The 14,708-nt window shown below is 36.6% G+C and overlaps 1 protein-coding gene across 1 annotated transcript; it reads left to right on the forward strand.

The window, feature by feature from the left end:
* Positions 1-11,188: 11,188 nt before the first annotated feature.
* LOC107782490 (protein LIKE COV 3-like) lies at positions 11,189-14,402 on the forward strand. The gene is made up of 6 exons (XM_016603372.2): positions 11,189-11,383; positions 11,645-11,697; positions 12,244-12,353; positions 12,848-13,015; positions 13,103-13,327; positions 13,928-14,402. The coding sequence occupies exons 1-6, from the start codon at positions 11,234-11,236 to the stop codon at positions 14,032-14,034; spliced, it is 813 nt and encodes a 270-aa protein (XP_016458858.1). The 5' UTR covers positions 11,189-11,233; the 3' UTR covers positions 14,035-14,402.
* The last annotated feature ends 306 nt before the right edge of the window (positions 14,403-14,708 follow it).

Below are 14,708 nucleotides of genomic sequence, written 5' to 3' on the forward strand. Positions count from 1 at the left end.
GATCTATGATCTTGTCAACACCCTATCACCTTAGTGGGAATGGACAGGCGGAGTTGACGAACAAAACCATCATGCCAAAACTTAGGAAAAGGTTGACCGATGTCAAAGGAAAATGGAAGGAAATTCTGTCAGAAATCTTGTGGGCATACTGCATGACCTCAAAATCTAATACCGGGGCCACTCCATTTTTGTTGGTCTACGGTGCCGAAGCACTAATACCGGTTAAGGTGGGAGAACCGAGCCTCAGGTTTCGATATGCAGCCGATGAATCAAACGGTGAGGCCATGAGCACGAGCTTGGAATTACTGGATGAGAAGTGAGGCCATCCTAGTCCGGCTGGCCACCCAGAAGCAGCGGATATAAAGATATTATAACTGAAGAGCCAACCTCCGACACTCTAATATCGGGGACTTGGTGTTGAGAAGAGTAGCTGAACACTCGGAACCCGAACGAAGGGAAACTGGGACCGAATTGGGAAGGACCATATCGAGTCATTGGTATTACCAGTAAAGGTTCATATAAACCCGAAGTAGGAAACGGCGCACAGCTACCAAATAAGTGGAACGTGACTTACTTAAAACGATACTACTGCTAAGGTACGACCTCATTCACTTTCTTTATTTTTTATATTATGAATTGGGCTAACACTTGCAGGCAACAGCCAAAGAAGAATGTAGTTGTTAGGTCTGAAATCACGTGTTGCACTATTTTTCCATTGAACCGATTTTGTCCCAAATGGATTTTCTGGCAAGGTTTTTAACAAGGAAATAATAAATAGTACTAACTTAGAGTCGAAGACCGGTTTTAATTCGGAGTCAACAGTCACATCAATAATATATGAACACTCTCGAAGATCGACCTCGAATACTAGGGGCCATCACCTTCGGGTCAAGATTTTTAGCAAGGAAGGAAACTTTGTGTTTGAACAGTTTAGGCTCGGTGGATAGGATTTATTATAAGGGCCAAACGGTCAAATGAACCGTGCCCGCATAGGCCACCTCAGCCATAATACGAGCTTTTACAAGCTTACAATCTTGTATGTTACACACAGAAATGAAAGAAAGTTTCTACCTTGCTAACAAACATTTTCTTTTTGCTTCTTAAAGCATCGAGCCTAAGGTCTATTCCTACCTGGGAACTATCGAGCCCAAGGGCCACCCTTATTCGAGCCCAAAGGGCTACCCCCACTCGGGGACTGTCGTCCGAGACAAGTTCGAGCGGCTCGGGTTATCGAAACCCGGAGGCACAAAACCTATTAGGCAGTTCCCAAATCTAAAAGGATACGGTCACCCTAAAAATAGTTCGGAGACGTCCAAAGCCCGTAATCAAAACATAAGGCCTTCAACAAAATTCTAAACATGTTCAAAGGTTATCCTCGGCAAAGATATAGTCTAAAAATATTTAAACAAGCATCTTGGGGAAACTTCCGGTCATTCCGAGCTTCTATAAGTTCAAACAAAAATTGCATCGAGGACAGGTCTTATTCGGACCTCCGAAAAATGACTTATTACTATGTTTGATTTTGTGCTAAGGCATTAGAAATATTTGCAATTGTAAAAAGATGTTGAAGATAATAGACTTGAAAATTGCCAAAAGGAAAAACTTTATATATTCCAGAATATCTTTACAAAGGCCGATAATAACGGCCTCAACAAAATATATGTACAAGATACAAAAAAAAAACAATCCTAAGGCATTTTCGTCTGGTCTTCACCGGAGCCCGACTCGTCACTAGAACCGTCGGGCCTTCGAATTTTTCAGAACCCTCAGAGCCCTCTTCACCTCGGGGTTCAGCTAGCCCCTTAGCCTCGACCTCGAGTCTTTTTGCCTCTTCAATCTCGGCTGATAGATCGAAGCCTCGGGCATGTATTTGTTCGAGGGTCTCATTTCGGGAAAGCTGCCTCGCATACTCAACAGTAGTCTTCAGGCGAGCCTCGGGCTCTTCAACATCGGCCTTATATCGGGCCACTATCTCATCAGCATCAGTCGAGGTTGCTTCCAACTTGGACCTTGTTATTTTGAGCTCCCTGCCAAGGGCATCCCGTTCAGCGATGGCCGAGCCCAGTTGAGCTTGGAGGTCCTCATTTTGTTGAGCATGTGCATCGGCCTTCTCCTTCGCCACCCAAAGCTAAACTTCCATCGAAGACAGCTTGGCCTGGGCAGTCTCCTTCTCTGAGGGCAACAAGTCCACCTTATTTTTTCACCCGTCGGCCATCACTTGGATCTCCTCTATCTCCTTGCGGAGTTGGTCGATCTAGTCGATCTTTTGCTGGACCTGCGAAGTATTGTTGTTAGCTTCTACGACTGGACCTTCTTTTCTAACTTCGAAAACATTTACCTTTTCCACCAAGTCGGCATGCTCCTGCCTTAAGGTCGATGCCTCTTTCTGAGCTGTGTCCAGCTTGGCCTGGAGGTTCTTGGCGACCCCCTCCTGCTGCTCGCTAAGAAGCTTGTACATGTCCTTTTTTTGGGAACGCTCCTTGATCTCGAGCTCGAGTTGATTGGCTTCAACCCGGTATCAGTGGAAACTCCCGTGGTGAAGTACCGAGGCCTGCAAAAAGACAAAGAAAACGTGAGAAACATCAAGCACAGATAATTATAGACAGATAAAAGAAAATAATTCCTTACCCGATTCAGTGCCTGATGTGCCTCATTGAAAAGGCATGGCACATTCACCGCATTTATTTTTGTCTGGTCCTCCTCGGTCACCAGGAATTGGAGGTAGCTAGCTACCCCCACAGGAGGGGACAAAACTCGGGCATCCTCCGGGACGGTCAGTATAATCGACCTCTTGCAATCAGGGTCCACGCTTGGAGCGGGGAACTGATTGACTAATTTAGGGCTCGAGCTCGACCCGCCTGATTCCGATAAAGTGTATTTCTTCAGAACTTCCAGGTCACCCAGACCGAAGAAGTCTTCCAAAGCGGACGAATCCACTCCATTAAAAAAGGAATGAAGGAGATCTTCCGCACCCTGGCCCCTATCGTTTAATTTCTCCTTCTTTTCTTGGGCCTCTTCGAGCATAGACTCGGTGTAGGAGGACATCCCTGAGATCTCAATTATGCCGGGCACTTTCTTTGTGTATAACCGGCATCCTGGGAAGTTTCACCCCGGGTATCCATGATGGCTTTTTGAGATTGAGGGGGGTCGATCTCACGTTTCTCCCCTCGGATCAATCCCAATCCCCATGATAGGTCGTCCTGTGGGTTACGAAAATAGATTCATCCTCCTGTGGCTCGTCCCTAAGCCAGAGAAGGGAGTCGGAGGATGGCACCTTGTAAGGCCCCGTAAAGTTTTGCCTAAAAATCTGGGGTTTTGTGGTACCGAAGAGGCCACCTGGGAGGCCGAGGAAGAAATTAAGAAGAAGTACCCTAAGAATTTGAATAGCTATGCAATTGTATTCTGTAAATCATAATTTTCCCTGTACAACTTATATTAAGAATACTCCCTCTTGGTAAAGCAATATTTATGGCGTTGTTACGGGTGTTGTTTCCGTATTATTTTGCATCATTGTGTTGTGGTTGTGATGTTAGGATTGGTTTCTGGGATTCTCTGACAGGTAGATAGGCCCAGTTACAGGGGAAACTCTGGCAAAAATTTTGAAAATTTTGAGAGTTAGTCGAAATTTGAGAACTATTGGTGTGTGTCACAGCAGCTGAGTCGCATTGGTTTCTAATGGCAGATTTTAGCCCTCATTCGAGGACGAATGATCTTAAATGGGGGAGAATGCAAGGCCCCATAAAATTTGGCCTAAAAACCCGGGGTTTCATCGTGCCGAAGTAGGCTTATGTGTTGACGATTGTACAGGAAAATGTTTGGCAGAAAAAGACATTTTGCGGCCCACTATGCGGTCGCAGAATCACTCTGTGGGCCACAGAATGGCCGCAAAGTGAAACAGGTAATTGGGCAAGTTTGGATGATATTTTGCGATCAACTATGCGACAACAAAATTATTTCGCGGGCCGCACATCGACCGCGGATCCAGCATGGGATTTTCCGGAAGGGAGTTCTGTGGCGCATTATGCGACCGCAGAATTGGTCTGTGGACCACACACTGGTCGCAGAGTGGATCAGTTATGCCCAGTTCCGGAGGGCCATTATGCGGCCCATTTTGCGAACCGCATATCCATTATGCGATCACTCTGCGACCGCAGATTGTGTTTTGGAGCTTCATTTTTATGGTTTTATAAACTCGACCCCATCCTTATAAAACAATATTAAGGGTCATTTTAGAAGGTTCAAACTTAAATTTTAGAGAGAGAGGAAGGTGGTGTAGGGTGAGAAGAGGAGTTCTAAGTCATTTGTTCATCAATCTTTGCTCAAACCTTAAAGATTTCTCTAGGGTAACTCACAAGGTCTTCAACCAAAAGTTAAGATTCTACACCCTAACCCTTAATTTTAGAATTTAACTAAAAATGGGCAATTAGTAAAGCAATTCTTGGATGTAGGAGTTGTTTATTTTATATGCATGTACCATCTAGGGTAGTAGGAGGATTATTGAGTTCTTTTGGGTGAACTTTGGGTAGTGAGGTGAAAGAATCCACCATAGGAGGACCTTGAAACCTTAATGCACACCTAGTATTTGATAAAATACTCAAGTGAGCTGGAACTATAAACTCCTTCCTAATTTATGTTTAATTTTGCTATATCTTTAAATAGATCGAAGTGGCTAGGATTTTCAGAACATTATAGTAAATTAAAAAGTTCAAGGCAGGGTATGTTGGCTAAACTCCTCTCTTAGAATTGAATTCCTACGATGATTTTGTAAGTCCTGAGTTGTCCATTATGAATTGACTTTTCTGAATAAGTTTGGCTTCGGATGATGTATATATATATGAATATTTTCAAAAAGCGTTCTTGAATATTCTTATCATATTGTGCTATTCTTCGAGAGAGTATTTAAAGTATGACTATGTATTAAAATGTTGTGACTTCAAGTCAAGTCCAAATAAAAGTGATCACATCAAATTGTATAAGACCCTAATTTGCTCAAGTATGTGTTTAAAGTCTTAATTTGAAAGGCCTTGTTGTTGATTATCCATGATAATGATTGAAAGTGGAATTGTGAGCATGAATTATGAAGTACAACCAATGTGCCAAGAATGTTATTGTGTTATGGCCAATGATGCCAATAAAATGAATGACTTGTAAAAGAATATGAACTGAGTGGTAAATACTTTTGATAATAAATGCCTTGGGTGTATCTTCTAGCCACCGAGGAAGGGTAGGTCGGAACAACCTAACCCCAAAACTACATGTGCCGGTGTAGGAGTGATTGAGGGTTAAATCCCCGTGTTAATGTGATGAGACTATTTTTCCTCATATGGGATGAGATTGGTGTATTGAGATATTTTCCCTTAAATAGGATGAGATTATTCCTAGCAAGATGTGATGTGATGTCAACCCACACAGTATTGTGGTGAGACGGCTTAGCCGATCGGGCTGAGATCGGACGCCATGCCGCGCACATGGTGGTATTGTGAGTGTACACCTCAGGGTGAGACGGCTTAGCCGGTCGGGTTGAGATCGAACTCCGTGCTAAAACATGATGGTGTATCGGTGCTAAGATATCGCAACTTAAATTTTTCCAGCAACAACTCTTTTTCTATAGGGTAGGAAGCAGGCTATTAAGAACTTTTATCCAATCCTAATATCTAAGAATAAATATTTAATTATTTTTCTTATATTTATGAATAAATAATTAATTACTTCCCTACTATTTAGGATTTCCTTCTATTCCTTTTATGTTTTGAAGTCTTTTCTTTCCTCATAGTTTAACACATTCCTTTTTGTTATTAAAGTTTAACGGAATACCTGTAAACATTCGCCTACAATAAAAAAATCATACAAAAATATTTTTAGAAAATAAACATGAAAAGTATTTTTGTAAATTATTTCTCATAAAATGTTTTGAAAAAATATAAAAAATTAAAATATTCTTTTAATTAAATCAGACTTACTTTTAAAAAGTTTCAATTTAAATGAGTATGTATTATACATACACAACAAAACTAAAAACTAAATTCATGAAATTTGATTGAAAGAATAAATTGTAATTCTGATTTTAACATGAATTTTATATTTTTACTCCTTCTAGGATAGTATTAACATAGTTCTTTTAGAACCCGTCAATTACAAGTCTGGAACCAAAGTGTGGTCTCTTGAAATAAATGCTATTTTTAATAGCAATATTTTTAATAGTTGTTATTTACCAAAATTATAAGATTTATAATCAAAATTTTGATTAATAAAATTCATATAGTGTAAAAATAACTAAATTTAAAGAGAAAAATATCAAAAAATAAAAAATATTGAAGCAATAGATTAAACAGTATATATTAATTAAATTTCTCTTATGAAAATTTTAACTATAAAATAAAACTCATAATTCTAATTTGAAAATAAAAAGAGAAAAAAATAATTTTGTTTTACGTATAATAAAAAATAACAACTATTAAAAATATCTGTAGATTTTTTAACGAAATAATAAAAGGCTTCTCTTTTTTTTTTTACTTTAAATGAATTCAAAAATCATAATTTTCTAATAAATATTAAATTATTTTAATTACCTGAAAAGTAATTATAAATCTTAAAGTATTTATATCTAAATACTTAAACCAAATAATGAAAAGAAATGAAAATAAAAAGAAAAGAGAAGAACAAATTATTGTTGGTGGAAGGAATCGAACCTTAGACCTCAAGGCCAAAACCAACTTCATATCTAACCTTTAACCATTGCACCACCTAACACTCTGCTCCTCTATTTGTACATTAAATTTTCTTTATTGTTTACCGGCGCCATGTGGATTTCAAGAATAAAGAAAGAGGGGCATTAACGTTGTCCTTAAAGAAAGGGACATAGCGCATTAAATAGATACGTTATACCTATTTTTGTCTCTCTTTTTTTTGCCATAGTTTGGTCGCTTGAGTCTAATTAGACAATATTTGGGTTCCGGACTCTTCCTCATACTGGCCAACCCACCAACTCATCGTTATTGCTAGGGGTGTAGATGGATCGGGTTGATTTATTTTTATCAAAACCAAACCAACTATATCGGTTTAGATTGATTCGATTTTATCGGATTTTCGGGTTTTTTCGTTATGTGAATATTATTTCAATCTTACTTTGATAAATTTTTTATAAGTAAATATTATTCAGTAAAAATTAAAAAAATGACAAATATATGATATATTAAAATATTACTCCCTCCGGTCCACAATAAGTGACCAATTTGCCCTTTTATTTTTGTCTAAAATAAGTGTCCATTTATATAATCAAGAAAAAATTCAATTTATTTTTTCAAAATTACTCTTATGTACATATCCCTAAAGTCTTTTACTCCTCACATTAACTATGCTGCAATATTTAATTAAGGGTAGTTTAGTCATACTAACTATTTTTGTCTAGAATTTTGTATTTCTTTAATGGGTGTGTCCAAGGCAAATTGATAACTTATTGTGGACCGGAGGGAGTATTATGGAAGAATTTTCTTAGTAACATATGATAGTTATTTTTTAGTCGTCTAACAATAATTTTACATTGATGTACATTTTCAAGGTTAACCGAATTTAATAATTAAACATAAAAATAAATATGAACTTATATAATGATATGTTATATTTAATTTTAAATTATCGAAAAACTATTTCAAACTCGAAAAAGATATAAGAATTTAATAGATATTGACATATAAATATGAAAGAACAAAGAGATTGACGCATTTCACTAACACTTGATAAGAAAGTGATTATACGACCCATTATTTAAAGTTAATAAATATGGAGCACTTCATATTTAACTAAATATTACTTTCCATAAGAGAATCACAAATATTTCTAGTCATTTTAAAAGAAAATTCTATAAAAATCTTTCAAGCATATATAAAAATTATATATTTATATGTCGGTTTGATTCGGATTTTTTTTACTCAATAACAAACCAAATCAAACCAAACCTAATCGGGGTTTTTAATCGACTTGGTGCAGTTTTTCGGTTCAGTTTGTACACCCCTAGTTATCGCGACAAGCGCTTAGTGTTTGCAAAGACTTCCTAGATCAGCACGATCGCAACCTGTCACGACCCAAAAATCCTAACATATCGTGATGGCGCCTATCTCAATATTAGGCAAGCCGACAACCTCAATAAGCCACATTTTCTCTTAAGTTTGAAAATATAATATTTGAATTTTTTAGAAAATCACACAAATCACTGATATAAAATACATTCCCAAAACCTGGTGTCACTTAATACATGAGTATCTAAATGATAACAAAGACTAACTGATAAAAACACTGTCTGAAAAAAAAAGTAGAACAGTACAACAACTGAAAAGAAGAGAGTCAAGGTCTGCAGACGCCAAGTAGCTACCTCGATAGTCTCCACAAATAAAGCTCCAAAAAAAAACTAGCAACTTTGTGTCCGAAGGTATTTGGATCTGCACATGAGGTGCAAGGTGTAGTATGAGTACAACCAACTCAGGAAGTAACAAAATTAAATAAAGAGTTGAAAATAGTGACGAGCTTCACAGCTGAGTCCAATTACAGTAATTTCCAACATAAGATTTAGGGCATGCTTTCATGTTCAACATTTAACCCTCAACAGTAATTTTATATCAAGTTCGATTGAAAAAGAAGATAATATCTTTCAGAAATTTTCAACATAGTAATATATGACAATTGTAGTGCAATAAGCATGAAATCATATGCATCCTCTCAGGACCACAGTCACTCAGTCATTTCATTCACTCAGCACTCACATTCGCACTCAGTAAGTACCTGCGCTCATTGAGGATGTACAGACTCCGGAGGGGCTCCTACAGCCCAAGCGCTATAATCCGCACGGCCAACTCACGTGTTGCACAGACAACTCACGTGTTATAGTATCAATATCTGGATCCGCACGACCAACTCACGTGCTGCACGAACAACTCACGTGCTATAGTATCAATATCTCACAATTAGGCCCTCGGCCTCACTCAATCATAAATCTCTCTAGTCTCTCGGGCTCTCAATAATCATGGAATCAACCCAAACAACAATGATATGATGCATCAATAATGAACAATAGAGACTGAAATAAAATAAACAAGTAAACTGTGACTGAGTACAAAATAATAATTAAGCAGATAGTTCAACATTTACACGACCTCTGTGGATCTCTACAGTGCCAACATATAATCTAAACATGATTTGTGGTGCAATTTCTCTACTACATGGAGAATGTATAGATAACAACAGATTATTCAACTACACAGTTCCATGAAATTTGACCAAGTCATAATTTTCTACGGTGCACGCCCATATGCCCGTCACCTAGCATGTGCTTCATCTCAAAACCGATCACATAACACAAAAATTCGGGATTTCATACCTTCATAACCAAATTTAAAACTGTTACTTACCTCAACTCGTGTAATTCTTTATTCTGCTATGCCCTTGCCACGAGAATTGGTCTCTGAAAGTCTCGTATTTCGTCACAATTAATCCGATTCAGTCAATACCATTTATTGTAATTAATTCCATAAGGAAATACTAATTTTTCAATAAAAAACTGAAATTGACTCAAAAATCGCCCGTGGGGCCCACATCTTGGAACCCGACAAAAGTTATAAAATATGAACGCTCATCTAACCACGAGTCCAACCATACAAATTTCACCAAATTCCTACATCAACTCGACCCTCAAATCTTTAATTAAAGTCTTTGAAGATTTCTACCATTTTCAAACCAATCTTTACCCATTTGAACTCAACAATCTTTCCATAAACCTTATTGATACGTATAAATAATACTCTTATACCCAAGAATCATACTCTTAATCACCCATCTTTACCCAAACTCGAAATTGAAGACTAGGGATTAAAACCTTTTCTCTTGGGTGAAGATCTTGTGATATTTCCTTGTTGGATTTCAAAGCTTGAACAAGATGTTGATGAACAAAGCACTTGAGTTTCTTCCTCTCTCTAGAACACTCTCCCTTCTCTTTAAAAATGTCGGTTTTTTGCTCCAAAATGAGTTTCAAGGGCTATAAATCGAAGTTGGGTCGGGTCAAAAATTAGAAAGAATTGAAATCACGACGCAAATTTGCGATCGCATAACACGTATGCGGTCCGCAAACTAACCGCATAATTGAAGCTCCATAACGAGGGTCGCCTGGATAGGTCTGCGGTGATTATGTGGCACCGCAGAACAGGTCTGTGGTCGCATAATGCACCGCATATTTTCTGAAATCTTGCCTCACATCGGCTTCACTCTGCAGCCATTATGCGGTCCGCAAAGTGATTCTACGACCGCATAGTAGGCCATAGAAATGTCCTCTTCTGCCGAAAATTTTTCTTTACTCCTCAGTGCCATTGTTCAACCCAAAAAGTTCGAGCCGCGGCGAGCAAGCTCGCCGCGAGAAATTTCTATAACCTTTGTACCAATTGATCCACCTCGGCACCACAAAACCTTAATTTACTTAGCAAAAATTCTCCGGAGTCATTACACATAAGTCAACATCCGGTCAACCCTTTTCAACTTAAATTCTAAACCTTGGAACTAAGTGTTCTAAATCATTCCAAAACCTCACGGGACCCGAACCAAGTACCTTGGCAAGTCAAATAACAATTGTAAATTAAAATTTGAACAGTAAATGGGGAAACAGAGTTATAATACTCAAAACGACCGATCGGGTCGTTACACAAGCTAGTGTCCCGTGATCACGAGACACCAAATATCACCAAAAATATGCATTTTCATTTTGGGTTTAATGTATGCTGAAATACCTTTAAGTCTTGGGATTCAACTAAACCATTCAGACAAGTCTCAAACAGTTATACCAACTTATGTATATGCTCGAAACGCAAATATAAATCACAAATACTAGAAATGAGGGGTTAATTTTTTTATAACATATTAATAATATAAAAAAGCTTCAGAGACATCTATTGTGCTGAAATTTGTATTTCAAATTAATTATAAATTTTTTGTACAATGCAAAGAGGAATTTTATATTGCTGTGGTCCTTCAATATTTTATAAATTGCATTACAAAAGAGGGTTAGTGTCACAAGAGATGTTATTTACGGTTTTACACAAGAATTAATGTTTACTAATTAATTAAAGTTTCAAAGTTTCCAATTTCCGATATGAATTATTTCCTTCTTTTTTTTTTTTATTAGCACGATATATGGAATAATAATATTTTTCTTATACTCGGCAATTTTACCAACAGTACATCCCAACTACCGGAGATGGGAACGATGAGATCAGAGAAGGATAGAGATCTGGAACGTCTGATTCCGGTGGGAACCTTAGCCTTAGAGATCAATGGTTCTAAATCCTCTTCGCCTTCTGAATCTCCCTCAGCTTCCTCGTCCCTTTCTCATTCCTCCGGCAAAGAGGTCGCTTTATCTCTCTCTTCTCACCCTTTCGAACACATAATAAATATACGTAGCGGATTCAGAATTTAGACGTTGTGGATTTTGAGTTGAGCCAGTGATTCTAAAATGTATATCTAATTCTATCGAAAATAGTGTAAGCTACTATAATTATGTGTTGTTGGATTATAAATATTAATCATGGATTGGTATGATATGCATGGGACCCTTCCGTTAAGTTTGTTTTTTGTGTTTAATTTTCCTCTAAATTGTTTTTCTTGGCAGGCATTTGGCAAAGTAATTCATAGCTGGATTTCAAAAAAATTTATTAGCGGATGGTTAGTTCCCTAATTCTGCTAAAATATCTCTTTAATTCCTTAAAGTCTCTTTTTTTTTTTTTTTTTTTTGGTTTTGTTTGTGCATACTCGCATAATGTATTACTTTGTAGATGTTGCATTATTGCTACATGGAGAGAATTGGGAAAGTGAAGAAACATTCTTTTATTTTTCTGGAGAGAATTGGGAAAGTGAAGAAACATTCTTTTATTTTTCTTACTATTCATAGCAAATACCACAACATTTGGAAGTTATCAAATTATGTGGGATTCAGGTAGGAGCATGTTAGACATGAATTGAGTTAGGGGAAAATAAATAAATAGCAGTAGGATAGGTAAAATGAGGTAGGCCACATTTTATATTGTGAACTCTCTTATCTCTCATCACCTAATCTTCTCTATACTGATAGAATATTGTACAGATTTCCATTCTTGAAATATTGACATAATTTTGATAAATGCTGTATTATTGTCTTATGTTTAACTTCTTTCATGAATAAGAAATATAAACTCTTAAAAATCTTATTTTGTCTTTTATTGTCTTTTGCAGTGTCATCTTATTTCCCATAGCCATAACCTTCTACCTTACTTGGAAACTCATTAATTTTGTGGATGGCTTCTTTTCTCCAATCTATAATCATCTTGGAATTGATGTATTTGGTCAGTACTACTTTCCTATTCTTTTTAGAAATTTAAGATCTTAAACATGTTATAATATGTGCATAACTATAAAAACTACATATTAAGCATAAAACGTGAAGTTAAAGTTAAATTGTTTTAATATCATTTTAGGACAGACCAATAAAAAAATAGTGATACATAAATTTGAATGAATGGAGTATTTAACTTGTTTAATTTTGAGGGAAAATAGTTCAGTTGACCCATAGGTCACAAGGTCACGGGTAACCTTGGAGTAACAATAAAGTTGTCTCCGTGTGACCTATAGGTCACGAGTTCTAACCGTGGAAGCAACCTCTAATGCTTGCATTAGGGGAGACTGTCTACATCACACCCCTTGCGGTGCGGTCCTTCTCCGCACCTTGTGTGAACACGAGATGCTTTGTACGTTTGTTCAATACTTGAATAGTTTGATTTTTATTTTATTTTTTTTTATGAACAAGTGCTGTATCTCACATAACTATTTCTATTCACAGGTCTTGGATTTTTGACCTCCTTAATTTTCATATTCTTGGTTGGGGTGTCCATGTCCTCATGGTTAGGTTCTTCTCTTCTTAGTTTAGGAGAATGGTTCATCAAAAAAATGCCCCTTATGAGTTATATCTACACTGCTTCAAAGCAAATTAGTCGAGCAATTTCACCAGGTAATTAAACCAATTTTTTTTAATTAAAAGTTGATTATGAATATTCCAAATTATATTAAACAGAATGCAGTAAATAAATTGTTTCAGATGAGGATTCACATGCCTTTAAAGAAGTGGCCATCATAAGGCATCCACGACTTGGGGAATATGCATTTGGCTTCATTACTTCAACTATTATTCTTCGTAAGAGTACAGGTGCAGAGGAAGTTTGCTGTGTTTATGTTCCCACTAATCACCTTTACCTTGGAGATATATTCCTTGTCAATTCTAAGGATATTATGAGGCCCAATCTCTCTGTTAGGGAGGGGATAGGTAAGAGTTTAAACTTCAACTTTCTCGTGAAGTCTGTTTGGTAAAACAAAAGTCATTTTTTATTTGTAAAATTTAATTTTTGGAAACATATTAGGCTTTTCGTTGGTGAGTGCAAAATACTTTCGAAAGAATTTACCAATTTTTTGATGGAATTTTTGAGTATTAACAATAATGTCTAGATATTAGTTATAACTAATATTAAGAAGTTAAAAGTTAAAATAAATTGTAACCAAAATGACTTGCGCCCATGTAGAAAATATTTTCTAATAACCAAACACCACAAAATGGAAGGGGAGTCTTGGTGCAACGGTAAAGTTGGCTCCGTGTGACCTATAAGTCGCAGGTTAGAACAGTGAAAGCAGTCATTAGTGCTTGTATTATGGTAGGTTGTTTATATCATATTCCTTGGAGTGCGGGCCTTCCCTGAACCTTGAAAAAATATGAGATGTCTTGTGCATCGGATTGCCCTTTAACTAAACACCAGAAAATATTATTTTCTAAAAATTATTTTCTTAGAAAATAACTTATGTCATACCAAACAGTTCAATTATATCTCAGGATGATATATGTAGTGGTCACCTTTACTTTTAAATGTTGCAGAAATTGTTATCTCTGGAGGCATGTCTGTACCCAAGATTTTGACCATAGTGGATGTGCAATCTATTCTATCTCCAAGAGTTGGAAAATTTGCTATTCCTCAAGTTTGATGATCAAACTGTTTCTACATCAGTATCCGTTGACAAATGTTAGAGTTGGGGAGGATGAACTGGACCAGTAAATTGGATGTTGGCTACCTTGACTTGCTGTTAATATTATTTAATAGATAGCCTCCCAGTAGATAATACTTTTAGCTCTGCTTCTCCTGATTCTCTTGTGGTCCCTACGTGAATGCATAATGTTTTGTGCATCGTTTGCCCTTTTAAGAGCTAGCATATAATGAGTAAGAAATATACCACATCGACTAGAGTGCGAGTTGCAATGTATTTTGAACTGAAAGCTTAACTTAAATACACAATGCTTATTAGAAGCTTTGTTTTGTAAATTTTGTCTCTCCCTTCAAATAAGTCTTTTGATATTATTGGAGTTTGATGGGCTTAAATGGAGCAATATGAACAGTGAAGATTCATACGGCCAATTTCAACTTACTTGAAATTGAGGCGCAATTAATATTCTTGTTGTTTATTTATTTGTTATATCGATCATCTAATTTCATCATCAGTGCCAATAAACTATTTGCGTGTTTACCCTAAAAAATAGATAACAATTGAATTTATATGTGGTTTTAATGATATGTGGATTAATTCAATACGAGTGATTAATGTCGTTAGACTAAGCAAATGAAAAATGTACTAGATGACCAAACCAATGATAGGGGTGATTC

The sequence above is a fragment of the Nicotiana tabacum genome, chromosome 14 (genome assembly GCF_000715075.1).
Source record: "Nicotiana tabacum cultivar K326 chromosome 14, ASM71507v2, whole genome shotgun sequence".
In the NCBI taxonomy this organism is placed as follows: domain Eukaryota; kingdom Viridiplantae; phylum Streptophyta; class Magnoliopsida; order Solanales; family Solanaceae; genus Nicotiana; species Nicotiana tabacum.

Bases quoted from the DNA above. Each gene is read 5' to 3' on its own strand.
- LOC107782490 (XM_016603372.2), top strand. From the start codon at position 11,234: ATGGGAACGATGAGATCAGAGAAGGATAGAGATCTGGAACGTCTGATT. The intron at 11,698-12,243 runs GTTAGTTCCCTA...TGTCTTTTGCAG, and splicing joins AAAAAATTTATTAGCGGATG to TGTCATCTTATTTCCCATAG. The intron at 12,354-12,847 runs GTCAGTACTACT...TTCTATTCACAG, and splicing joins TCTTGGAATTGATGTATTTG to GTCTTGGATTTTTGACCTCC.